Genomic DNA, 27,602 nt, shown 5'->3' with positions numbered 1-27,602 from the left:
TGGGAGGATTTATGTAACACAGAAGAGGTTAGTAAGCTGTACTAAGCAAATTAAATCAATCAGGAAAAGGTGTTAAGGAGAATACTGGCTTGGAGGTGCTATTTTTCCAGGCCAGTCCTCACAAGAGGCAACGTTAGGCAATAGATAGATAGATGGATGGATAGACAAATAGAAAATAGATGGATAGAGACACAGGTAAAGAGATGGGCAGAGAGACAGATAGATCAATAGATGGATAGATAGACAGATACATAATAGGCGGATAGATAGACAGATAAATAGATGGATAGATAGACTGACAGAGAAATAGATGGATAGATAGACAGATAAACAGATGGATATATATAGGTGAAAAGATGGACTGAGACAGATAGACAAATAGATGGATAGAGAGAGAGACAGACAGATGGATAGATAGATAGATAGATAGATAGATAAACAGACGGATGCTGCACTACCTATGCCTTGTTTAATAATTGTGCTGTGATTATATTTAAAAAAATCATCATATGGCTGTGATTAAGATGATTTTGAAGATATGTATAAAAATTAGATTAAGTGATTAGGTCAGATTAGGTCAAATTGGGTCAGATTAGGTCAGATTAGAGTTAGATTAGGTCAGATTAGCGTTAGCTTAGATCAGATTAGGTCAGATTGGGTGAGATTAGGTCAAATTAGGGTTAGATTAGGTCAGATTAGGTCAGATTGGGTGAGGTTAGGTCAGATTAGGGTCAGAATAGGACATATTAGGTCAGATTTAGGTCAGATTGGGTCAGATTAGGTCAGACTGGGTCAGATTAGGTCAGATTAGATGTGGATTGGGTCAGATTAGGTCAGATTGGGTCAGATTAGGTCAGATAGGTGTGGATTGAGTCAGATTAGGTCAGATTGAGTCAGATTAGGCCAGATTGGGTCAGATTGGGTCAAATTAGGTCAGATTGAGGTCAGATTGGGTCAGCTTAGGTCAGATTAGGTCAGATTGGGTCAGCTTAGGTCAGATTAGGTCAGATTGGGTCAGAGTAGGTCAGATTAGGTCAGAGTGGGTCAGAGTAGGTCAGATTAAGTCAGATTAAGTCAGATTGGGTGAGATTAGGTCAGATTAGGTCAGATTAGGTCAGATTGGTTCAGATTAGTTCAGATTGGGTCAGATTAGGTCAGATTGGGTCAGATTAGGTCAGATTAAGTTAAGAGGGGTGGGGTTAGGATTAGAGGATTAGAGCTAGATTAAGTGTTAGATTAATGGATTAGAGGATTAGAGCTAGATTAGTGTTAGATTAAAGGATTAGAGGATTAGAGCTAGATTAGTGTTAGATTAGGTTAGGATTAGAGGATTAGAGCTGGATTAGTGGTTAGATTAAGTTAGGATTAGAAGGATTAGAGCTGGATTGGTGGTTAGAATAGATTAGTGGTTAGACAGATAGACAGATAAACAGAAAGATTGATAGGTAGACAGATAGACAGGCAGACAGACAGACAGACAGACAGACAGACAGAGATAGACAGATGGATAGATACATAGGTCGATTGATAGATAGACAGGCAGACAGACGAACAGACAGACAGAGAGGCAGATAGATAGATAGATAGACAGATAGATAGACAGATAGACAGACAGATAGATAGATGCAATACTGAGGCGCTATAAATACTGTACGTTATATTAGGCTAGGATAATTTAGGATATACAAGTAAATTAGATTAACTTGCAGTGATCTAGAAAAAAAGAAAGAAAACAAAATTGATTAGAAATAAATTGACGATAGATTTGTTTGGCTGTGAGAGAGAGTAAGATATAAGGTAGTGTTAAATATACAGTAGGATTTATTATTATTATTATTATCATTATTATTATTATTATTATTATTATTATTACTGCCACTACTGCTACTGCTACTACTGTTACTACTACTACTATTGTTGTTGTTGCTGTTACTGTTATTATTATTATTGTTATTATTATTATTATTATTATTATTATTATTATTATTTTTGAAAGAAAATAGCTAGACACAAAACTGTTAACCAGAGGAGATAAATACTAGATATTTATGGCATTTAGAGAGAGAGAGAGAGAGAGAGAGAGAGAGAGAGAGAGAGAGAGAGAGAGAGAGAGAGAGAGAGAGAGAGAGAGCATATAACAAACTGAACTTATATATAAACAGTAAACCTCTGCCATTATAAACCATATGAAATGTAAACTGCTCAATTCTATATAGAGTTTATATATTAGTACCCAAGTGTGCACAGGAGAAGGCAGGCATCAAGTAAAGTGAAAGGAGTATTGAAAAAGGCAAGATAAAGGATGACGACAGAAAAATACTTGAATCCCTTTTTAAAAACTTGTCAGTCGACGAAATGGTGTCTATCTTTAGAGAAATTATGAAGATATTTTTTTTCTGTGTGGACCCTTTAGCCTGTTAGTTGGAGCAGAGGATTCCAGAAGCTTAAGGGAAGAGTGGATGAATGTGTGGCCCACTTTATTTGACACTGTTGGTAGTTCTCCTGCTTTATTGTGCTTTAGTGTTCCTATTTCTGTATTCTTCCCACCCCCGTGTGTAGGTGGGAAGAAGATGAAGAAGAAGAAGAAGAAGAAGAAGATGTAGAAGAAGAAGAAGAGGAGGAGGAGGAGGAGGAGGAAGGACAAGTAGATATAGAAGAAGAAGAAGAAGGAAATAAAGATGATGATGATGATGATGGTGATGATGATGAAAAAAAATGATGATGATGATGATGATGATGATGGTGCAATAAAGAACATACAACTTCAGTTAATGGACTTGTTAAATTATATCATTAACTAAACAATATACAGTAATTAGGATAAATAACTGTAAGGAAGAGACCTATCACAGAGTCTTTATTATTGTTAAAGCAATCAAAAGGGTATGAAATATATTTGTTGAACATTATATGGTAGCTTTGATTTTGCCTCTTTCTCTCTCTCTCTCTCTCTCTCTCTCTCTCATACCCACCCATATAACAAATACCGTTCGGATGATTTTGATGATGATGATGATGATACTAATTTTAATGATGACGAAAATGATAATTATAATTTTGATAATGATGATGATGATGATACTAACGATGATGATAGTGACAATGACGCTGATGATGATAACCATGATTCTGATAATATTTTGCAAAGATAAATGCACAAGAAAACATTCGGGGCAGCTATAATGCAACGACACTGACAGAAAATATATAAAGAAATTACTTCAACATTTGTACTACTTTATAAACAGTACAGTGCTCAGGAGTACATTGGAAGTACAGATTGAAGGATTTTAAGATTTTTCAAAGACAGTCCCCATCGGTCCCTTTCGAGGAAATGAGATATTATATACCCCTGCGGCTACATAAACACAGTACAAATTATCATCTATCTATCTATCTATCTATTGCCAGACGCCTCAATCCCGTTTGGGGTGGCCACAAACAAATCGCCTCCAAGTCGCCCTGTCCCCCGCCATTTCACTGCCCTGCTCCCAACTCACACCCACCTCTCTCATATACCTCTCCACCCCATCCCTCCATCTCATCCTCGGCCTTCCCCTCCCTCTTCCCCCCTCCACCTCACTCACATACACTCTCTTCGTCAGTCTTTCACCCTCCATCCTCCCCACATGGCCAAACCACCTCAGTGTGTTCCTCATAACGCTTCCTATCACATCCACATCCACATATATCTTTAGTAAATTCATCAGAAAATACAGAATACTAAAATAAACCAACTTTAATTTTTTTTAGTGATGTGAGAAGTATCTTTGGCTAGTTTCTTTGGAAGTTTTAAGTACGAAGTTGTAAATAACTGTGTGAGTGTTGGTACATTTGTTCTCGACTGTACAATGGTGCTTTATGATTGAGGACTGAACAGAAAACGGAGTAGATAGGTAAGGCTTGCTTATATCCTACTGAGTGAAATGGCCTTGAGTTGAGGAAGAAGGTTGCTGTGGATAATCTTCTCTGCCTTGATCTAAAATTGCCATCTCCCGATCTCGAATGCTGAGCTGTAACACTAGATTAACACTTGAATATGATGGTAGTCACGAAGAATGGCCATGAAAAGGATACAGAGCCATTGCATTACCCTTTTCTGTCACTATGCGACGTGAGGTAAGTTGCGAAAGGAAGAATATACCCATGGATTACTACATGCAACACTTTAGCCAAAAACTTGTAGCTGGTGGAATGTAGTAATGGGTACAGGTCTCCAAATCTCCTCCCATTATGAATGCTCTCTTGTTTCTGCGCTTTTTTCATCTCTTATCTGAGCACTTTTGCCATTCCTACTTTTTAACAATCATTTTAGAGGATTTTTGTTTTGTTTTCTAGTTTATGAACTTTTTGTGGAAGTATAATTATGCTTAAAGCATTTGTAAGATTTAGATTGTTACATGCATAACATACTGAAAGACTACAACGAAGGTGCCTTCCCGTGGACAGAGAGAGAGAGAGAGAGAGAGAGAGAGAGAGAGAGAGAGAGCAAAATCACCCGGAAATCAGCAGTTTGGGTGTTTCCGGTAGTGAGGCTGTGTTTACGTGATGGTCAGTGTGTTAGTTCCCCCACCCGCCACCAGAGGCCTCCACCGCTCCGCCTTACGGTAAGATATAATTCGTAAATAATAATCACGTAAGAAACCTAGATAATTCGTACCTGATAATCGTGAAGAACTAGATTATTCGTAGCTGGTAATCTATGAGAGCTAGGTAATAATATTAGGGTCGAAATGGTGACATGTAAGGTGTGTGGAATTTAGAGGGATGCTTGACCTTAGAAAATGAGAGGTCACACACACACACACACACAACATCGGAGTTAAAGACTACCTACTCCTCCCTAAAAAAAAAAAAAAAAAATACTCAAGGTCGGACGTCATCACCATACAAGCGTAGAAAATAAGCACGCGATTCTACTTGTGTGTGTGTGTGTGTGTGTGTGTGTGATTATACGTAGACACAGAGACAGCTATAACTAGATGGCACTGTAGAACTTTATCAATTATGGAGATGAACAGGAGGATAAATAAACAGAGAAAGGAATGGAAATTATAGATACAAAGACAGCAATAAGTTGATATAGAAGATATAAGTAAACAGAAAAATAAACAGGGATGATATAGACAAACAGGCTACGTTGGCACAGATAGTACCAAAGACGGATATATATAGAGTATACAGATATATACCGACACTCCGACAGCATACGTTGGCACAAGGAAGCAGATATAAAAACAGACAGAACTATATTAATGCAAATATTTATAAGACAAATAAGCTGGCAGAAAGATAGGCACAAACATTATGGCAAATTGGATGACGAAAAACTAGAAACAGACATAAGGGAAATGAGATGACAGAAAGATAGACACAGACATATGTGGCAAATACGATGACAAAAAAAGAAGAAAAAAAACGCGGACATAGACAAATTAGATAAAAGAAAAACAGACACAGAAATATGGGCCTAAAGCAAACAAGTTGACAGAAAAATTTGACAGACTGCTTAATCTTGTTGTGGTCCCAGGCTCATCTCAATGTGAACCTGGTGGACTGCTGGCTGAACCCTCCCTGTATCAATCCAGTCCTCCTTTCGTGGGATAGGTAGGGAGTCGAGGGACGTTTGTATAATAGGGTTGTGGAGCTGAATGGCCATATCAGTGCCTCAGCGTGGAAGGTCTCTCTCTACCATGTTATTTGTGGTTGAAGTTGGTAAGCATTTTATAAACAGGATCCCTGGTGACCAAAACATTAATTAAATTTCTTAATGAGTCAAAATACCTCCCCCAAAAAAAATATCTGTAAGACTCAGTGCTTCCACTGTTAGGGTAATTGCCCTATTTTAGGGTATTCAAGCCTATTTGGGGTAGAGTTTAGGGTAATGTTTTCTTTAGGGTAACTGGGGAAATTCTGGGGTATAAATATAGAATCTAGGGTAATCAGACACATTCACATTCCTTTAAAACAAAACCAATTTAAAATATTTTTTATTATTTGACATTAATGCACTCTTGGTTCTATGAAATATGCATGTAACCATAATATGAAAACTTCGGTCTTCGCTTGCATGGTAGATTGGGTATAAGGGCTTTCGGTTTTGTTGCTGTGAACGAGAGACCACAGTATATTTCACAAGGAAAACTGTTTCGTTTATGTTGCTGCAGTACAGCCATGAACTCTTACAAAAGGAAGTGTGTGTCTGTTAGTATCACTGTGTAACAGAGGTATCACGAAGAAAATTAAAGCTTCACATTAATTCTGTCACAGGTTATTTCATTTTTCATATGGAGTTTCTGTTGTTATTAAAACGTTGCAGTATCTTTTCCTACAAACAAGTTCAGTATTGTTTTTTGTTCTAAATATTAACATGAAGGTAACTTTGACTTACATAATACTGTTCTTATGCAGTTCCATTATTTGTCAGCAAAAAATAAATAAATAAATAATAATAATAAATAAATAAAAGAATTTATATATATATTGAATAAAGGTATAATTTAGGGTAATCTAGGGTAATTCACAGAACTGTCTGGGGTAACGAAAATTTTTGCTGTGGAAGCACTGGTAAGACTAGGTTATTGATAGAATGAATTATCGTAAATATATAAACACGTCCCGGTAAGTAAAACGTTAAATGCTTAGTAGGTAAAAATACCAACAGATAAGAGCCTAAAAAGAAAAAAAAAATGGCATAGGAACTTGCTCATTATAAATATTGGTATGGTCTTCTAGGAATGCGACTCCTGGTGATCAAACCGTGAAACGAAATACCAAAATGCAGTACTAAAACAAAGCAACACAAACCAAAACAAACAACCAACAGGAATTATTCAAACACATTTATCATATATATTAGATAAATTCTTCGACAAACGCGACTTCTGGTGACCCAAAAAAGTTAACTGAGATGCATGGCGATCCTGACATTTCTCTCTTTCCATCCACGGCGTAGTTTATCTAATAGGGAGGCGATTTTTAGCAAAGGCTTGGGAATGTTACTCCGCCATTCAGCACACCCTTTGATCGTGAGTTTGTCAGGGGTCAGATTTATGCGTTTGGGTACCTTGACTTCTGATTTTTTTTAGAGACAGGTGAGCTCTCTCTCTCTCTCTCTCTCTCTCTCTCTCTCTCTCTCTCTCTCTCTCTCTCTCGATCCTTTTTATTTGACCTTTTTTGCCTAATATTTAATTGCTTATTCCTCTAATGGTCCTAAATTAATGCAATACCATTTTTTCCACTAAACACACACACACACACACACACACACACACACACACACCTTTTTGGGCAGAGGTAAGTAGAAAAACCGTCGTCGTAGTGAAGAGTCGAGAGATCCTTTCCAGGCAATAAATAGATAGACAGACAGATAGATAAACAGAAATAAATAAATGAAAAAATAAATATAAATCATGCATCGGTATCAGAGACTAACTAGGAGAGCAGTCGTCGTACCAAAGCGATAAATAGCAGTGGGAAATCGTGCGGAATGATTTTAGTTAATGCGCGTATATTAAGCGTCGGCCATACTGGACCAATGCTGACCTTCTCAACAAATTTCCTCTGAATTCCAAAACGCCATTGCTTGATCATGGAAATTATTATCATTTATCATTTTCCCAAGCAGTTTTGTCATCATCATCATCATCATCACCCTCATCATCATTTATATATTTATTTTCCTGAGTAATTGTCACTATCATCATTATCGTCATCATCATCATCATCACCATCATTATTATTCATTTTCCTAAGCAGTTCTGTCATCGCTGCCATCATCATCATCATCATCATCATCATCACCCTAATTATCATCATCATTGTTCATTTTCCTAAGTAATTCTGTCATCATCGTCGTTATCGTCATCATTATTATTTATTTATTTTCCTGAGCAGTTCTGTCATTATCATCATCATCATCATCATCACCGCCGTCGTCGTCGTCATTCTAAGCACTTTTGTCATTATTATCATCATCACTCCTAATCCAGTGAAATGGGGACTCCTTCATCATCATCATCATCATCATCATCAAAATAATAATCCCGTGAACAGAGAAATATTTATTATCAGGCAGGAGCACTAAATACAATACTCCTGTCACTTTAACCTGGCCTCATCACCTTTCCGCCTCCAATACCTTGTAGCAAAAGATTAGCACAAGAATTTAATGCTAGTCACGAAGAAGCGCAGGACAGCAATCGTTATCCTACCTTCAAGCTGCTCGTTACTCGAACAGAATACTTAATAAATTTTGTCAGCCGATTCATCCTGGGGCTCTGTAAAAATAAATAAATAAACAAATAAAGGACCGAATGAACGGAAAATTAAGAAACTGAAAAAGGGGCTTTGTAAAAAAAAAAAAAAGTTTAAATAAAGGACGAAAAAACGAAAAAATAAGAAAAGAAAATGGGGTCTGTAAAAAAATAAAAAAAATAAATAAAGGAACGAAAGAACGAAAAAATAAGAAAAGAAAAAAGAGGATGTGTAAAAAAAAAAAATAAACAAACGAAAAAACGAAAAAAATAAGACAAGAAAAAGGGAATCTGTACAAAAATAAGATAAATAAATAAATAAAGGAACAAATGAACGAAAAAAAAAAAAAAAGGGTTCGTGAGTATGGGTTCTTAGATATGTGTATAATTTTCCTGGATTTTCAGAATGATCAGTAAAGCATGGCAGAGTCAAGGTTAGGTTCTACCATTACTAATAAGTAGTTAGATCTTTACTGCGTCTCTCCTAAGCTGAATAACATCACCTGTCAGTCATAAGAATAAAATAGGAAAGGCATAATAATAATAATAATAATAATAATAATAATAATAATAATGACGTTAAATGTCTGAACTAATTGGACTAACTGTCCCAGCCCCGGGTCCCTACGTTCATCATCACCATCACCTTCACTTCTCCCACTGACACCACTACCACTCACTCTCACCACCATTATTACCATCATCACCATCACCATAATCACACTCACCTCAATCACCACCACCACCATCACCACCACCATCACCACCACTATCACCACCATCACCACCAGTATTACCACCATCCATGAAGCAAGCTAGAAATAAAGGAAGTAAGAAAATAAATAAGGAAATAAAGAATAAAGAAATAAGTAAGCCACGAAATACAAATAGCCAATACCTGGTTTGCTTTCACCTGAGGGAACTGGACCAATCCCAATACTTGAATATATCTTAGGTGTGAGGTAGGGATGAGTCTCCTTGGTTGCTAGTCGGAGCCACCTTCCAATCTGACTACACCTGGCCATCACCTGAGATTAGGGGAATTAGGAATATTTGCCAGGTGAGAATAAACGCACTACAGAAGAGAGAGGTAACAGGTGATTAATTAAAACTCATTCACTATTTGAGATGTTCACCTGAAAATCATTTGGTGGCAGCAGGAAATAAATACAAAAGACGTACTATTATTAAAGGTATTATTAAGATCGATTATTACGTCTCCAACAACAGAGGTAAAAAAAATAATAAAATGAACTTGCCTGATATAAACCTGATGAAAAAAATGCACTGTCATAATAAAGGACTTGATTCCATGGAGTGTACTAATCCAACGCCACACACACACACACACACACACACACACACACACCTGCGTCACCTGCGTCACTAATTAAACATTTTTCTCAGTAACATTTCGATGCAAGATACACGTGTGACCAGGCCTTATATAAACAGACAGGACCATCAGAACGTCAGTCACCTCCTAGAAAGCGAGGGGAGTGTACGTCGCTCCTGAACACAACGTCTCGCCCTTGCAAGCAGTGCGAGATGTGGCTCTGCGGTTGGCTTGTGATGGTGACGCTCATGGTGACGCTGCTGCACGTCACAGGTATGCATGAATTAGGAGTCATATCATTAAATAGTTACGATACACTTTTTATCTTGTAAGAATGGTCCGCTCATAGTTACACGAATATTTGACTAACAAAATATAATGAAAACCGTAAGTGATGTTATCGGAGCAGAAAAATTCGAAAAACCGTAAGATTTTTGGCAATAAGTAACTGGTATAACGTGCTTGTCTTGTAAATAGCTTCAGATCCTTTTTAAATACGACTTCTGATCCTTTTTTCTGTGTTGCAGGAGCGGCCCATCCCTGCGACTCCATCCCAGGCAGCTTCGACACCTGGTATGTTTCGGTGTTTTGGTCGATTCGATTTTTAAATAGAGATGAAACTTACAACCAGCATTTCCCCAAGACGCTAAGACTGCAGATACTTTTATTTTTTTCTTTATTTACTTTTATCTTATCATGCTACTCAGGGGAGGGAAAGGCTGGTTACCCTCTCCTTAAATGCTCGAAATCAGTAGCATAGCCTCTGGCCTCTATGCTCCTGATGGGACAAGGAATGCTTGGATGAGAGGTGGAGAATAATAATAATAATAATAATCGTCATCATCATCATTATCATCATCATCATTATCACCATCATCCTGCTCCTCCTCCTCCTTATCATCATCGTCGTCGTCGTCGTCGTCGTCGTCATCATCATCATCATCATCATCACCGACGTCACTGCGACCTTCACACACACACACACACACACACACACACACACACACACACAGTATTACATCCAAGTTTCACCTCTGCCACGTCATTTTCTGTTTACCTGGCAAGCACCTGTGTACACCTTTTGACTCTTCTCAGAAGCTAAAAGTATTGAGATTAAAGACACCTGTGCCAGCTCAAGTGCGTTACATTTATTTCAGGTGGCAACATAATAAGCTTACAAATTTATGATTGATGTTACTAGATGATTTGCAGTTTAAGTTAGAAGTGCTCTGCTAGATCTAAGTTTTGCTGGGAATATAATCATTTGTCAGATGATTTCTGTCACACAAAGATTATAAACATCATCTATCTTCTCCAAGTAATGTAGAATGTATTTTTCCATCACAAGTGTAAATATAATCATAATGGAGACAGTGGGAACAAGTATATGCAGTTTTGGATACAGAACTAACAACTCATGCTATGTAATGTATAATATACGGTATATATATGAGAGAGAGAGAGAGAGAGAGAGAGAGAGAGAGAGAGAGAGAGAGAGAGAGAGAGAGAGAGCGTGCTTGTGGGCAATTGTATATCATTTAACATAATATCATTCCTCTTGGCTCTCGTCCCCCCAGGCTCTCCCAGGCGACCCCCATCGACGTGGTGGTGGTGGGGGGCGGTGCTGCTGGCCTCAGTGCTGCCCGGGAGATACTAGTCAACAGCACTGCCGATCTGGTGCTGCTAGAGGCTCAGGACTACCTAGGAGGCCGCGTGAAGACATACAGAAACAGTGAGTGTGGGGTGAAGGAGGGGTTGTGGGTAGGGGTGATGGTGTGGAGGATGAGAGAGAGGTTGTGGGTGAGGGTCGGGATGAAATTGAGGTTGTAGGTTGGGTTGATGGTGTGTGGGGTGGAGGCTGGGGGTAGGGGTGATGGTGTGTGGGGTGAGAGAGAGGTTGTGGGTGAGGAGGTGATGGCGTGTGGGTGTGGGAGTGAGGGGAGATAGCTAAGAGGTGAAGAGGAAAAAGAAAAGGGGTGGAGTGGGGATTGTGGGTGAGAGAGAGGGGTGAAGGTGCTGGGGGGTAGGAAGGGTGTGAAAGATGGTTGTGGGGATGTGTGATGAATGGGGTGGGGTGAGGATGGGGAGATGGGGTGCGATGGATAGGGAGTAGAAGAGAGGTAGGGTGTGTGTGGAGAGGATAGGGAAGGGCTAGGTGTGGGATAGGGATGGGTGTGGGAATAGGGTGACAATGAAAAGTGACAGGAGGAGAGAGAGAGAGAGAGAGAGAGAGAGAGAGAGAGAGAGAGAGAGAGAGAGAGAGAGAGAGAGAGAGAAGGGGGGTTAATATGTGAAGGATAGGAAGGGCAGAGGAGAAAAAGTGATGGTTGGAAGTTGAAGGAGAGAGACTATCTTCATCACACCTCATACTCTCCAATTCCACCCCATTTCTAACCTCACCATTTCCACATCATCAGCTTTCTCCTTCAGTCACCACCAGCTTCCTATTTTTCCCCACCACTATCACCACCACCAACAACAAAAACACATTCCTGACCATCTAAACCATCACCACCATTTCTCCAACATTCACCACCACACCCCAAAAAATTCCAAACTCCATCTCCACCACGCTCCTAACTTTCTCCACCACCACCACCTCCACAACCCCCAGACATCTAACTTATATGCCTCACATTCTCTAACTTTCTCCATCGATCTCCGTATCTCTCCCCCACATGTTTTCAATTCTCCACCTCCCTCTCCACCACTTTTCTAATCTCTCCACCTTCTCCACCGCAGGCCAGAAGGGGATCCTGGTGGAAGACGGAGCTGAGTGGATCAATGGTGGAAGGGCCAATAGACTGTATGGCTTAGCTCGCAAACTGAATGGTCTCACTCAACCTCTGCCGGATAATGCCTATGGTGAGAGAGAGAGAGAGAGAGAGAGAGAGAGAGAGAGAGAGAGAGTCTTCTTTTCTTTAGTTAATTGTATGTTTTACAGGCGTGTTCAGTTTTTCGTTGCTACATTATCAAACATGTCTTGAATTTATGTTTTTGGAATATATAACTACATTTGCTAGCTAGTTCCGTGTGTGTGTGTGTGTGTGTGTGTGTGTGTGTGTGTGTGTGTGTGTGTGTGTGTGTGTGTGTGTGTGTGTGCCAGTGTGTGTGTGTCCTTCCCTACCTAGTACCTATCTACCAACCTCCCTACGTCTCCCCTCCCTACCTACCTTCTTTCCCTCCCCTCTTTCATCATACCTAGCTACCTACCATACATCCAACCAAATCACCCACCTTCCTCCCTCCCTCTTTCCCTTTATACTTCTCTCCCTCCCTCTTTCCCTTTATACTTCTCTCCCTCCCTCCCTCCTTACCTACCTACCTACCTACCTACCTACCAGACTGGCGTGCAAGGACTTGGGACGGTAAAGAAGCAGACCCATACGGCTACGATGCTGCCGCCATTCTATTTGACAGGTGTGAGGTGGACGGGGTGCTGGTGCCCTATTACAACACGGGATACGGGCAGTGCTACAAGGACAGGTGGGTGGATCGATGGATGGATGGATGGGTGGATGGATGGATGGGTGGATGGATGGGTGGATGGATGGATGGGTGGATGGATGGGTGGATGGATGGATGGGTGGGTAGATGGATGGGTGGATGGATGGATGGATGGGTGGATGGATGGATAGGTACATGGAGAAATACTGTACATGGATAGAATGGTACATACCTACCTTCCTACATACATACACGTATTATATATATATGCAGTACAGAGAGAGAGAGAGAGAGAGAGAGAGAGAGAGAGAGAGAGAGAGAGAGAGAGAGATAGAGAGAGTTAGGCTTCATAAATGTCTTCTCTTTTCAGATTTGATCGTATTTATGCTAACAACGGGGGAAAACGATCAGAGAAGAGAGGATGGTACCATTTTCTTCACATGGTATGGTAGCTGGTGGTATTATTTCATGGTAGACTGATGGTAGGAACAAGATGGTGATGATTAGGAAGGTGATGATGATGATAATGATGATAAAAATGAAAACTCTCACACTACGTACCTAATTCTCTCTATCTATCATTCTAACTATCCATCCAACAATCTGTCAGTCTACCCATCCATCTATCTATCTGTCATTCTATCTATCCACCTATCTATCAGTCTATCTATCTATCATTCTATCTATCCATCAGTGGGTGAACAAGGATACGGGCACCAAGGACTGGATGGACATGTCAGCCAGGGACGCGGACCGGTTCACGGACTGGGGACTGGACCAGTGGAACCAGTGGGCTAATGGCTACGATACGGTCATCAACTATCTCAAGGTAAGATCTGGGACTGGACAGTCGAAGGCGTGGATAGCAGGAGGCAGGATAGGGAACTTGAAATAGTGATAGTAGCAGATATGATGTTTTTATACTACTGGCTCATTGACTATCTCAGGGTAAGATCTGGGATTGGATAGTCGGTGTGGATAGTAGGAGGCAGAATAGGCAAGATGAAATAGTAATAATACCAAGTAGTTCTAATACCACTACTAATACCACTACTAATAATAAACTTAGTCACTCCTCTCTCCCCTCAAACAGCAAGACATACCAAATTCCAAGATCAAGAAGAGCAGTCCCGTGTGTAAGGTCTTCTGGGACAGCCCTGAAGTTCCCGCAGACGAGGTGTTGGTCGTGACGAAATCGGGACTCTCCTACCTCGCCTCCCAGGTCATCTTCACAGCTTCCGTCGGGCATCTGAAGGAGCGACACCTGCAGATTTTTACCCCTACGTTGCCCCAAGCTTACCGCGAGGCTTTGGACGTAAGGATGGATAGATTGATGGAGGGATAGATATAGATGGATGGATAGATAAAAACAGACATGGAGACAGATAGATAGATAAGTAGATAGATAAATAAATAGAGATCGAATGAGCAGAGACAGACAAGTAGAAGAAGGTTTGAGGTTAACACGTATAGACAGATAGACAGACAAACAGACAGACACAGACAGATAAACAGATAGACAGACACACTCAGATAAAGACAGACAGATAAAGAGATACCATAGAGATAGTCAGGTAAACAGAAAGACTGACAAAGATAAACAGACAATTATACTCAGACACACAGCCAGACAGATACACAGACATAAAAACACAGGCAGATAAACAAATAACAAAGACAGACACAGACGCATAACCAGACAGATAGACAGACACAGACACATAGACAGACAGACAGAAAGACAGAATCACCAGGCAGGTAAAAAAACAAAAACAAAAAGAAACCGGAAGTGCATATCAATTCTCCTTTATTTTTTCAACAGGGGATTGAACTCGGTATAGCCAACAAGGTACAGATTGGTTGGAACAGCGCCTGGTGGGGAAGTGACCCTCTCAACCTCAATATCATTTTCCCGGAGATGGCGCTGCCCGCGGAGAAGGTAGGAGGTCAAAGGAGTGCGTAGGAGAACAGAGAACAGCGTAGGAGTTCAATGAAGTGTGTAGGAGAACAGAGGAATGCGTAGAAGTACAAAGGAGTGCTAGGAGGACAAATAAGTGCGTAGGAGGACAAAGGAGTGCAATGGAGTACAAAGGAATGCATGGGAGTACAAAGAAAAGCGTAGGAGGACAAAGGAGTGCATAGGAGTACAAAGAAATGCGTAGGAGCACAAGAAAAAGCTGAGGAGTACAAAGGAGTGCAGTGATGTGTGTGTGTGTGTGTGTGTGTGTGTGTGTGTTTAAGGATGATGTCAGCTATATCTGCGTGTGATGCACTGAGAGTAACAATATATGGGTATGTGTTGCAAAGTTGGTTATATTCGTGTGTTGTAGAAAGACTCAGTATCTACATGTGTTGCAAAAATAATAGCAAAATTTACCAGTGTTGCAGAGTTGGGTATACGTGTGTGCTGCAGGGGTAGTAGCAATATCTACGTGTGTTGCATAGATGTTGACAATTTCCACGTGTGTTGCAGAGTTGGCTATACGGCGTGATGGAGTTCCTGACGATCCACCAACAGCCCAACTTACTACAGGCGTTCATGGCGGGGCAATACGCTATCGATATGGAGAATCTGCCGGAGAACACGGTCAAACAACACCTGGTCGAACACCTGAAGAAGGTCACTGGGCAGGCCGTTCCGGAGCCAACGTTCTTCCGGAGGTATGCCCTGTTCGCTCAAACTATACTCTTTTCACTCTAACTTCGCCTAAAACAGCCATCTCTCCACCTGGAAATGCTGAGGTGCTGCAAGAGATTAACACCTGAATTTTGTACTAGTCACGAAGAAGTGTCATGGAAAAGATGTAGAGCCAATAGTATTATCCTTAACTGCCTCTGAGCTACGTGGATTAAGCTACAAAAGAAAGAAAGTCTGGGCCAGGTCAACGTGAAAAAACTATAGTTACAACATTATCATTTTTCCTTATTGAATATTGATTTGTAACAGGAGATTTAAATATTGTGGCAGTCGCGAAGAAGTATACCTACAAATTGCCTACTTCACCTACAAAGGTTACTTGCTCCACCGAACATACTTACATTACTTACAGATGACATACGCCTTTATACTGCACTTACTGTTCCTGCAAACGGCACTTACTTTACGTCTAAGTTATTCACGACACTTGCTCTTTTGGGTACCTACAAAACTATACTATTGTTCTTCGCAAAAAGAAATTATTTTACCTCCAAACTACACAGGACACATGTTCTACGTACCAGCAAACCCGTATTTAACCTCCCTACATCCAACACGTATTTCTTCTAACAAACCAACAAACAAAACTTATTAAACCTTCAAACCAGACTCGACTCCCCTTTTCCTGGCCTACCTGCAAACTATATCGAAATTCCCAACAAACGATACATTTTCCTTCATCGTGCAGGTCCCGATGGCTGGCAAACCCATGGATGAAGGGCTCCTATAACTCCTTTATCACCGTGGAGGGGGACAAGGCGGGAATACGTAACCGCAACGCATTCGCCCGCCCACTGGTTAACTCCAACGGCAAGAAGGTGAGTTTGTGTGACTTGTTGACTCTCATCTGATCGAAAAGTGGCCTGTTATAGAAGACAGGTAATAAAGTAAATTTGCTAGCCATCTGTCTGTTTTTCTACCCATCTTCCTACCTGCCAACCTACCTATCTATCTGTCTGTCTGTCTGCCTATATATCTATCTGCTCCTGAGACGCTGATGTGGGCGGAAGAGATGCTGTCTTTTATTTGTATCTCTCAGTTTCACCTCTTCATTCTCACCCTTTTTCCTGTCATCATTTGTTGTCTGCCTATCTGTCTATCCATCTGTCTATCTATCTATCTATGTATCTGTCTATCTATCTATCTATCTGTTTATCTACCCCCAGGTGCTGCGGTGGGCTGGGGAGCACCTGAGTAGCACACGGTACGGCACTGTGGACGGGGCTATGGACATTGGCGAAATTCAAGCCTACCTCTTTCTCGACGAAAACCCCAAGTACTGGCGCTAAGGACCACCTCGGGGACACGTGGACCGCTGGCTGGGACCTGGACTGACTGTGGAGACCTAGACCGTGTGTGGGGACGTGGATCGAGCGGGGACTTTGACGTAGGGGGGACAAAAACATCGGGGACATGGACCGATTCTGGGGACATAACTTGGATACGGACCGATATTAAGGACAACCAAAAGGGAACTTAGAAAGGACGGCACGGACAAAGGACGTCACGGCCACAGTAGAAACACAGACACAAATGATACCGAGCTGGGAAAAAGACCACAGACCACGGACCACAGACAGACCACCTTACGGACATAGAAAGGACGGACCATCTCGCAGTCGACAGGAGGACCACAGACTGTCTCTCAAAGCATAACTAGCCCTTGATATCGTGGCCACAGACAAGGCACAGACCACAGACCGCCTCCCAGATATAGAAAATAAAGATCACCTCGCATGCAACAGGAAGACGAAGTTCTGTAAAATCGCCACTGCCCAAACAGACAACAGGAAGACAAGGCCTGTTAAATCACTACCACAACAGTAATACGAAAGCTTTGCAGTATCGTCACCATCTTAACAAACAACAGAAGGAAGACGAATTTTTTTAAAGATCGTGACTGAATTAACAGACAACAAAAATAAAAGGTCGTTAGTATTTGAACGACAGTCCGTGTTTGTAAGATTATTATTATTATTATTATCATTATCATTATTATTATTATTATTATTTTTATTATTACTGTTATTATTATTATTCACTGTATACCTGGTTTGAGTGTGATTTTGTTTATAAATGAATTAATTGGCTCCATCAGGAATTAGTTTTAGATTACTCACTTTCCAGAATTCTCTCTCTCTCTCTCTCTCCCAAGTTTATTTACTCATTACACTGACGAAAATTAAAGTACAATTTTTTTATCATTTTAATTCACAAGCTCAAAATTCACCATCATTTTTTTTGTCACTTTGATTTTTACTTCGAGATTTACCTGGTTTATGTGAGTAATTATTGATGCTATAATTAGGCTCTTTAATTAGATTCAGACGAGGATAATTATAGAGTTTCCCTTGTCATTCACTGCAATAAATAGTTCGTAATTATTTGTGTTTCATTTCTAGTTTCATTTCTTCTGTGTTTCATTTCTTCTGTATATGCTGGAGAGGGACGCCTTCACGTGGTGGCACTGATGTAACTATGTGCTTCCTCTGCCCTGTTATACAAGCGTCTCTCAGCTGCCATCCATCCATCTATCCATCCATCTATCCATCCATATATAAAACTGTTATCATCATCCATTCATCTACTTACCACTGTCCATCAGTGCATCTATCAGCTCATATTATCCTCATCCTCACCATCCATCCATCCATCTATTTACCAATCATCCATCTATCCATCTATCAGTCTGTAATATCCTCATCATCCATCCATCCATCCATCATCATCCATCTAGCATTCTATCATCATCCATACCAATCCACCACCACCACCATCACCATCACCACCACCATCATCATCATCATCATCATCATCATTCTCCTCCCGTTTTCTTTCCTTCTCCCATCACCTAGGAAAGTGATACATTAATTTTCACAAGTCTCCCCTTTGATAAATGGAAGGGGGGACTTTTTTTTAATGTATATGAATGTCATTTTGTTACTGCATAATATTAGTGCTGTTTTTATCTCTTATCAGTAACACATCCTGCCTCAAGTGGGTGTTAGATAAGAGGGGATGGAGGGGGAAAGGTAATAAATAGGGAGGTGGGGAAGGTGAGGGGAGGGAGAGGGGGGGAAGTGGGGGAGGTGGAGGAGAGTAATAAAGAGGGAGGTGAGAGGAGGATGGGGAGAGTAATAAACAGAGAGAGGGAGAGGTGGGGAGAGTGGGGGAGGAAGGAAATAAGAGGGGAAGATGGGGAAGGGGTAGGTGGGGAAGGGAGAGAGGTTAGAGTGAAGGGGGTAGGGGGAGGTGGGAATGCTATAGGAGGGAAGAAATAAAGGAGGTGGAGGAGGAAGGTACAAGGGAGGGAAGTGGAAGGGAGGGAGGTGGAGAAGTGAGGTAATGAGGTAAGAAGTGGAAGGCGGTAATAAAGAGGAGATGGGGAGGGGAAAGGAGAGAGGGGAGTTGAAACGGGAGGGAGAAGGGGATGACTGAGAGAGAGAGAGAGAGAGAGAGAGAGAGAGAGAGAGAGAGAGAGAGAGAGAGAGAGAGAGAGAGAGAGAGAGGATAGGGGTAGTGACGTCATCCCTTCATCACCTCTATATTGGTCTTATCTTGCACACACACACACACACACACACACACACACACACACACACACACACACAACCTCTTCAGCACTACAATGCATTCTTCATTCTTGCCACCGCTCACCTATATTTTTCAGCTCATAAAAAAAAAATCTTAATGACAAGCTATATCATCATTCTAGCTATTTTCTCCTAATTCATTTATTCTGTAGCCACAATAAGAAACTAGGAAGCACTCAGAGAACGCATACCTCAGCCAAGGCCGATTAAATTCACTGTTTATTCCTTCACCATGATTCGGATCCACCTCAATATCTAACTAACTCTTCCTTGACCCGCAGCCCACCTGTCCACCAAAGTCAATTGAAATTCGACGTCAACTTTCTGAGATATTTTACACACAGACGGACACACAGACAAGGGTAAATGACCTCTATAAGCTTCGATGGCGGAGGTAAAAAAAAGTCTCAGTCTCCCCCTCCCCAAAAAATAAATAAATAAATAAAACAAAAATTGAGTTAGTAAGGTCAAAAAAAAAAAGTTAATAAAAATCTAAGGAGCTTCCACTCCATCTTTCGAGTTATGTTTAAAAGCATTTACTTTGGAAAAGAGTCTAATCTGGAGCTTAAGCTTTTTATCGGAGGGCTTTCTCTCTCTCCCTCTCTCTCTCTCTCTCTCTAATAAGCTGGGGGTGATGAGAGAAGAGTGTGGTGTGGGTGGGGTAGGGTATGAGCTTCAGGCAGAAAGTAATAGCTTAGGCAGAGTAAGGCAGGGTGAAGCAGGATCGGACAGGAAAGTGGCAGAGTGAGGCACGGTGAGGCAAGGTGAGGCAGGATCGGACAGGGAAGTCGCAGAGTGAAGCTGGGTGAGGCAGGGTGAGGCAGGAAAGTGGCAGAGTGAGGCAGGGTGAGGTGAGACTGGGAGAATCATGGTGAAATAGGGTGCAGCAGTGTGAGATGAGGTTAGGGTGAGATTAGCTGAGGTAGGATAAGACAGAGTTCTGGTAATATAAAGAAAGACAGGGTGAGGTGAGGTTAGGGTGAGGTAGGGTGAGGCAGGGTGAGGTAGGGTGAGGCATGGTGAGGCAGGGTGAGGTAGGTTGAAGTCAGACAAGAAGAATTAGGGTGGCAGGGTGAGACAGAAAGGTGTGATAAATGAAGGAAGGTGAGGTGAGGCAGGAATAAGGTAGGCAGAATGAGGAGAGGCAGGGAGAAGTAAGGCAAATTAAAGTAGGTAGAATTTAGGCAGCAGCCAGAGAGGTGGCAAGGAGATGGCAGTAAGAGAGGTCAGGTGAGGATACAGTGGTTAGGCAGAGAAGTAGGTAGGCAGGGTGAAGCAAGGAGGAAGGGAGGACGCGAGGCAAGGGGTGAGGCAGGAAGGAAGAGAAGTAGGGAGGCAAGAGTGAGGCAGAGGTAAGAGTAAGGCAGGAAAGTAGGGAAAAAGGGAGGATAGGACTGAGGCAAGGTGGTAATGGTGAGGCATGGGGATTGTGAAGCAAGAGGTGAGGCAGGTGGGGGTGAGGTAGGCAGGGAGGTAAGGCAAGAAGACAAGAGAGTAAGGCAGGAGAGATGGAGGAAGGAAGGGGGGTTAAGGCAGAGAAGGTACAGTATGAGTGAGGCAGGAAAGGGGGAGGTAGGTAGGCAAGGGGGATAAGGAAGAGAGACAGGAGAGGGGGGAGTGAGGCAGGGGGTAAGGCAGAGAGACAACAGAGTGAGGCAGGAAAGAGGGAGGCACAGCTGAGGTGAGGCTGCCTTACCCTTGCCTCCAGTCCTCGTCTTACCCTGGTTGCGCTAACTGGTGGGATACAGGTAGTCTTTCCATATATATATATATATACCTTTACGAATTCATATTCTTATTTCAATTATCCTCGTATTTATTAATTTGCTTATTCAAATTATTTTCTGTTTTTATCTTATTTAAACAATCATTCTCCTTTGTTTATGCTCTTCCGCCATTCTGAAGTATTTACTCTCTCAAATGCTCGAGTATACATAATCTTACAAATTATTATTCTTGTATATATAACCTTGTATCATTTATCCTCGTGCATTATCATCTCACTTTTTTTTTTTTTTTCAGCTTACAGACTCCCAGGAGGCATACCCTCCACTTCCTTCCCGGTCAACCTCTTCTTCGTCGAACAATCATCATCACAATCATCATCATCATTATCATTATCATCGTCGTCGTCATCATCACATTCATCTTCATCATCAAAGCACTCTCCCATCAACTTCCCCTCTGACATACTATCTTCCATCCACAACCATCATATTTCCACACAAGGTCCCTTCCTCTTTATCCCTACATTTCGCCCTTTACACTCTTCTTATCCTTCTTTTTCTATACATGCAGTTTGGTGGTGAAGCTGGAATGACGATGGAGAGAGACGTGGAGGAGGAAGAGATGAAGGTTAGTTTCGTCTACTTTATATTAGGATTGGTGCTGGATAGGGACGCCTTCACGTGGTGGCGCTGATATAACCGGGTGGCTCCACTGCCCGGTTATACAAACGTCACTCAGCTCCCCTGTCCCCTCAAAAGGACGATGGTGGACTGAAAAAGGCCGGCAGTTTACCAGGTTTACGTTCAGATTGCCACTCCTACTCCTACCTCTACTACTACTACTACAACTACTCTTGCTACTACCACCACTCCTACTACTATTACTACCATGCAATCGTCTACAGGAAGAGAAATAATAATGAAATCGCAAAAACTGCCATCGTACTGAAGAAAAGAGAAATTTAATCCAACTCCATCAACACGAGCGATCGCCTAACTTTAATAAACTCCTTTGGGGTTAATAAGATGAAAATACAGGTGACTAAACTCGTGCTGAAGGGGTAAATTAGGATCATATTTCATTAACCTGTGCGTAAATCTAGTGTTTCTTTATGATTTTTAATGTTTTTTTTTTTTTCATGCCTCAGTGATGGGTAAGGTTAGAGTCACATATTACTTGCCTAACACCTTACGTAACCCCTGCCCACCTACCTACCTCGCCGTCTCACCCCTTCCTACCTCCCTTACCTACTTCGCTCTCACCCCTTCTTAACTACCTACCTTGCTGCCTCACCCCTGCCTACCTCCCTTATCTACTTCGCTCTCACCCCTTCTTAACTACCTACCTTGCTGCCTCACCCCTGCCTACCTACCCACCTCTCTGTTTCACCCCTGCCTTGCTACCTAATCCCTGCCTACCTCGTTGCCTTTCCCCTACCTACCTCGCTGCCTTACCACCACCTACCTCCGCTATGTAACCCCTGCCTACTTCCCTGCCTTGCCCCTGCCTACCCCACAGTGCATCCATTGGGCCTTCGAGACAGAGGCCTCAGCGGTGCTCAGTCCTGGCCCCTTGGTGACCTGGTTCAAGACCCTCGTGACCTCGCTTGACCTCTTGCTGACCTTAGTTGCCCTCCTCGGATACTCAGCCACTGTCATCGTCCTCTACAGAATCAGGTAGAGGTCCTACTTCCATGTACAAATTACGATTATTTTTTCGTTCATGCTCTTTTTTTTTTATTGTTGCATATATCATTTTTTTTCTTCGTTTTGGTCAAGCCCTCAATCTCGTCTTTTTTTTTTAACCTCTCTCTCTCTCTCTCTCTCTCTCTCTCTCTCTCTCTCTCTTTTATTCTCGACTATCAAATCAAACTTTTCTTTAGCTGATTCTCATAACGATAAGCACGAACTTTATTTATTTATTTATTTATTTTTACCTTGTTATAAAGGCTGAATGTAATCATCTATTCATTCGCCATGCAATTCTTTATTGTCCTTTATCCGGGGCTCGGCCATGTATTCCAGACATTAAAAGCAAAAATGATCTTGGAATGTGTGTTAAAACGTTATAGTGAGTGTTACAGTGTTCCTTCTGGGATGCTTCGTGGTCCGTGCTGTCCTTACCGCGTTATGGTGTGTTATAGTGAATGTTATGGAGTGTTATGGTGTGTTATAGTGAATGTTATGGAGTGTTATGGTGTGTTATGGTGTTACAGGGGTCAGAGCTGCCGCCTTGTGTGTCTTCTGGGATGCCTAGTGATCAGTGATGTGCTTACCGTCATCTTCCTCCTCACCTTTGACCTTCCTCACCTCTGGCACGATCACTTCAATTGGGTCAGTACCTTTAATTAAGTAACCTGAGTCCACCTGTGCTTATATTGTTCGTAAATGTGGAAGAATGACCCGTGAGAAAATAGTTTACAAGCAAAGAGCAAGTAAAGAGTATGGCGATCCAGTCAAAATGGAAAATGAGAATAATATAAGTTTTTAATACTACCAAAAGCTGAGCAAATTCCCTTAACTTCCATTCAGCACCGGGAAGTGTTTTCTATTTATTCGGGTTATTTAGCAGACAAATGGTTCTGGAGGGGGGCGCCTTCATGTGGTGGCACAGATACAACCAAGCCGATCCGCTGCCCTCCCTCCCTATCACTCGAAAGCAAGTTGGTGGATTGCAAGGGGAGGGGAACTTCAGCCTGCCGGGTTCATGTTCGTTTAAGCCTGAGGTTGCAACTGCTACTACTGCTGCTGCTGCTGCTACCACTACTGCTAAGGTTGCAACTACTGCTACTACTACTGCTGCTGCTAGACGAAAGACCCATCGAAGTGAAGGGTTTTAAAATGCTAGCCTTGTCATGTTGCTTCAGGTGCTGGGGGCCACGGCATGCAAGGTGGCCGCGTTCCTGCAGGCGACGGCGGTGCTGGCCAACAGTGCTGCCTTGGTGGCCATCTCAGTAGATCGTCACCTCTCCATCGTACACCACCACCGCCAGTCCTGCCCTGAATGGCGCCTCCCTCACGTCATCGCCTTTGCAACTCTCATCCTCCTCCTCTCTTGTGGTGAGTAAGAAAGGACGATAGAGAAGTTAAAAAGGAATCTACACAAACCTAAATTTGAGGAAGGTCTGGCGGGATGTACGATATCTTAACAACCATTATTTTTCTCTCCTGCGGTCTTTTTTTTACTTTTTGTTGGGAGATGGTGAAAATAGAGTTTGTGTAATTAGGGTTCTGCCCAGGTGGATTTCTCAGTTGACCGTCACCATCGCACACCTTCAGCGCTACAGGCGTGAATGCTCCTTACCTGGCTGTTTAAGCTACTATTTATCTTTTTCTTCTACAGGTGTGAGTGCTCCCTACCTGTCCTACTACAAGTTGGATGGCCCCTACCTTGGCTACAGCGTCCTTAGCAACGACACCTTGTACCGTCTCAGTTGCCCGGACTACTTCTGCTGGAGTTTGTCCCCCAGCGTCCACTACTTCGAGATCGGGCTGGTGTGCGTCATCTTCCTGCCCCTCCTCCTCACCTTCTGCGCCTGCTACGTGAGTCTCATCCACTTCCTGCGCCTCAGACCCACCGTGGGCACTTCTCAGACACGACAGCTGGCCAGAAAACGGAAGGTAAGAAACTGAAGACATGGATTTTTACTCCACTGTTTTTTATGCGAGGAAAATCACGCAAATGCCAAAACTCTAAACTTTTTTTGTGTTTAACTCTGGGCAAAGGATATCACAGTCTATTCCCTGGTTCCAGTAGTTCCACATACCATACACCCCCACATGAATCGCTCAGGAGGAGGAGTTAAGTAAGTTTCCATAGACACAAAGAATATGACGCATTATCTCACGTATGCTAAGTCTGTCACGCATATTCTGGTGACCTTAGACGGGGTATTAGTGTGAAACAGCTGAGATGATTTATTGACGATGATGATAATAATAATAATAATAATAATAATAATAATAATAATAATAATAAAAATAATAATTGAAGATGATGAAAATGATGCAAACGATGAAAAAGATGCAGAATTCGAACACCTTTTCTTTCATTCCTCTCAGGTGCTGGTCACTTTATCTTGCGTAGTGGCGACGTTCCTAGTGTGCCGTCTACCTTCCTGGATTTTACTATTGGTGCCGCAGCCCGACAGCCCACTCCACACAGCCCGTCGCCTCTCTCTCTCCTACGCACACTTCTCCCTCCACACCCTCTCCCTCCTCGCCCCCGCCCTCAACCCCCTCCTCTATGCCCTTCTCCACCAGTCCTATCGTCACCATCTTCTGCCATCACCCCTAGCTTGTTTCTCGTGCCTGCCGTCTTCTCCCAGTAAGGTATGATGATGATGATGATGATGATGATGATGATGATGATGATGACTGAGTCGATGTAGAGTTTTATGTGGCTTGAGGTGTGAGCTGTTTTGCTGTTGTTGATGTTGTTGCTGTTGTTGGTGATGATTTTGATGATGATACTGATGATGATGGTAATCATGATGGCACAACTAGACATAGGTTGATCTTATGTGGTTTGAAGCATAAGATGATGACTATGGTAAGCTATTGATTACTGAACAGATGTATGATGATGATGATGATGATGATGATGATGATGACGATGAGTGTCCTGCCAAAAGCTAGATACTGTGTACTTAAGATGAAAAATAATAACGATGGCAGAAAAAAAAAAAATCAAAACCAATACTAATCCAAACTTCTTTTATGTTGTCAGCAAGTGTCACCCGCTCCCAACACCCCTGCCACCACCCACCCCTCCTCTGCCACCCTCACCACCGGTCCTGACACCACTGCCCATCACCACAACCACCACAAACCACCACCACCACAGCAAGAGGAAGCACTAAGGCAGAGTAATGTAATTCGTCACCTCACTCCCCGTCCACCTACTTTAACAGAGGAGGATTTTCGACCTGTTAGACACTTAGCTACAAATTTTGACAGTTTCTCCACCACAACCGCAACCACCACAAACCACCACCTCAACCACAGCAAGATGGGAGACTATGGGAGAGTGATTTAGTTTGGCGTCTTACAAAAATTATCTTACTCTTTTTGAGAAGGGACTAACTCTGTTGGATAAGTTAGAGAAAATTCGGCGCTTTTTTTTTTTTTTTTTTAATTAGCTGTACAGTACATGCACAGACGAAAGTAGCACACACACACACACACACACACACACACACACACACACACACACACACACACACACACACTTCTGTTTTCCCTTTCTGCATGCAATCAACCAGGTGAAAATGACGGGTATTCGGGGTATGATGATGATAATGATGATGATGATGATGACGATGACGATTGGCCTCTTGGCACGGCTGTAGAACGTTCAATAATTCCTAATAAAATGGATCATCGTTATTTCATTTTACTTTCGTTCCCCATATCATTTTTTTTTCCACATCATAACTACATGCTTAGTGCTCTTGTTCGGTGTCTCTCAATGGAACTCCTTTTGCAATGAAAATATATATGCATTTTCAAAGAGTTTTTGAGAAGTCACAGTGCAATAGGACAGAATCACACTGCAAACACACACAGAACTGTCACACCTAATAGTGCTGCAACACACACACACACACACACACACACACACACTGTCAAACCACACCACCAAGAACACATCACATTGCATAGCATACACTTACACCATACACCAGACACTGCCATACCACACACTCTCACACCTCACACATAGTCATTTCACACTGTAGCACTACACACACTACCACACCACACACGAACACCGCACACTACACTAACACATCTTACACTAATACACCATACTGTGTCATACTGCACATTGCCACACCTGGCACTTCATTTCATACATACTACCACACCACACTCGAGCATATCACACCTACAGCACACTGCCACTTTGCACACATTACCGCACCACACATCTCCCACTGAAGCATCACACACTAACGTATCACACCCCACAGTGCCACACAGCACACAGTACCACACCACATACTTCCCACTGCCACACCACACACTGCAGAACCACACCTCCCCAAATCAGTATCTTTTTCTTTTTCTCCCACTGAGTTATGTGAAATGAACTGCAAAAGGACGGAGATCTGGTCCAAGTTAGTGTAAAAGAGCTATAACTGTCCACTACGGAAACCATGCTTTAAATAATACTGAAGTTCGTGACCAGTACACCTCTTACGGCTGGCAAGGATACAGGTGAGTGTCTCTTTACCTCGTCATAAAAGGAAGGGAGTGTAAATGTTGCTATGGTCACACTAGAGGTTAACTCACGACATAAGGGATCTACCACAGTAGCTGTTTTTTATCTAGATGTTAGCCCACTGTTGAGCGTGCCCTCCATAAACGTAAACATTAATGAAAACCAAAATGACGACTGTAAAGCTGATCATGTAAGTTTGGGCTGACCCTAACAATAATGGGGATAAATCTGGGTCACGTAAGAACTGATTATAGCACAGACCCTACAGATGAATGGAGGAAGTCTAGATGAGTCGTAGAGGTGACACAGGTGACATTCCC

At 42.1% G+C, this 27,602-nt stretch overlaps 1 protein-coding gene across 1 annotated transcript in view; it reads left to right on the top strand.

Moving 5' to 3' along the window:
* Positions 1-17,461, top strand: part of LOC145393043 (protein anon-37Cs-like) — a 29,640-nt gene extending 12,179 nt beyond the window's left edge. The window contains exons 5-16 of the mRNA XM_080267381.1: positions 9,711-9,864; positions 10,119-10,164; positions 11,169-11,323; positions 12,334-12,456; positions 12,936-13,077; positions 13,409-13,481; positions 13,733-13,867; positions 14,132-14,353; positions 14,861-14,977; positions 15,512-15,699; positions 16,425-16,554; positions 16,903-17,461. Of these exons, the coding sequence (XP_080123507.1) occupies positions 9,711-9,864; positions 10,119-10,164; positions 11,169-11,323; positions 12,334-12,456; positions 12,936-13,077; positions 13,409-13,481; positions 13,733-13,867; positions 14,132-14,353; positions 14,861-14,977; positions 15,512-15,699; positions 16,425-16,554; positions 16,903-17,025 (1,608 nt within the window). The 3' untranslated portion in view covers positions 17,026-17,461. The remainder of the gene's footprint in view (positions 1-9,710; positions 9,865-10,118; positions 10,165-11,168; positions 11,324-12,333; positions 12,457-12,935; positions 13,078-13,408; positions 13,482-13,732; positions 13,868-14,131; positions 14,354-14,860; positions 14,978-15,511; positions 15,700-16,424; positions 16,555-16,902) is intronic.
* Positions 17,462-27,602: the final 10,141 nt, after the last annotated feature.

Source organism: Coenobita brevimanus, chromosome 23 (genome assembly GCF_032717465.1).
Source record: "Coenobita brevimanus isolate Jiangsu-jjx chromosome 23, ASM3271746v2, whole genome shotgun sequence".
NCBI lineage: Eukaryota > Metazoa > Arthropoda > Malacostraca > Decapoda > Coenobitidae > Coenobita > Coenobita brevimanus.
Note: the sequence above shows the minus strand (reverse complement) of the source record. Positions and strands in the feature narration are given on the sequence as shown.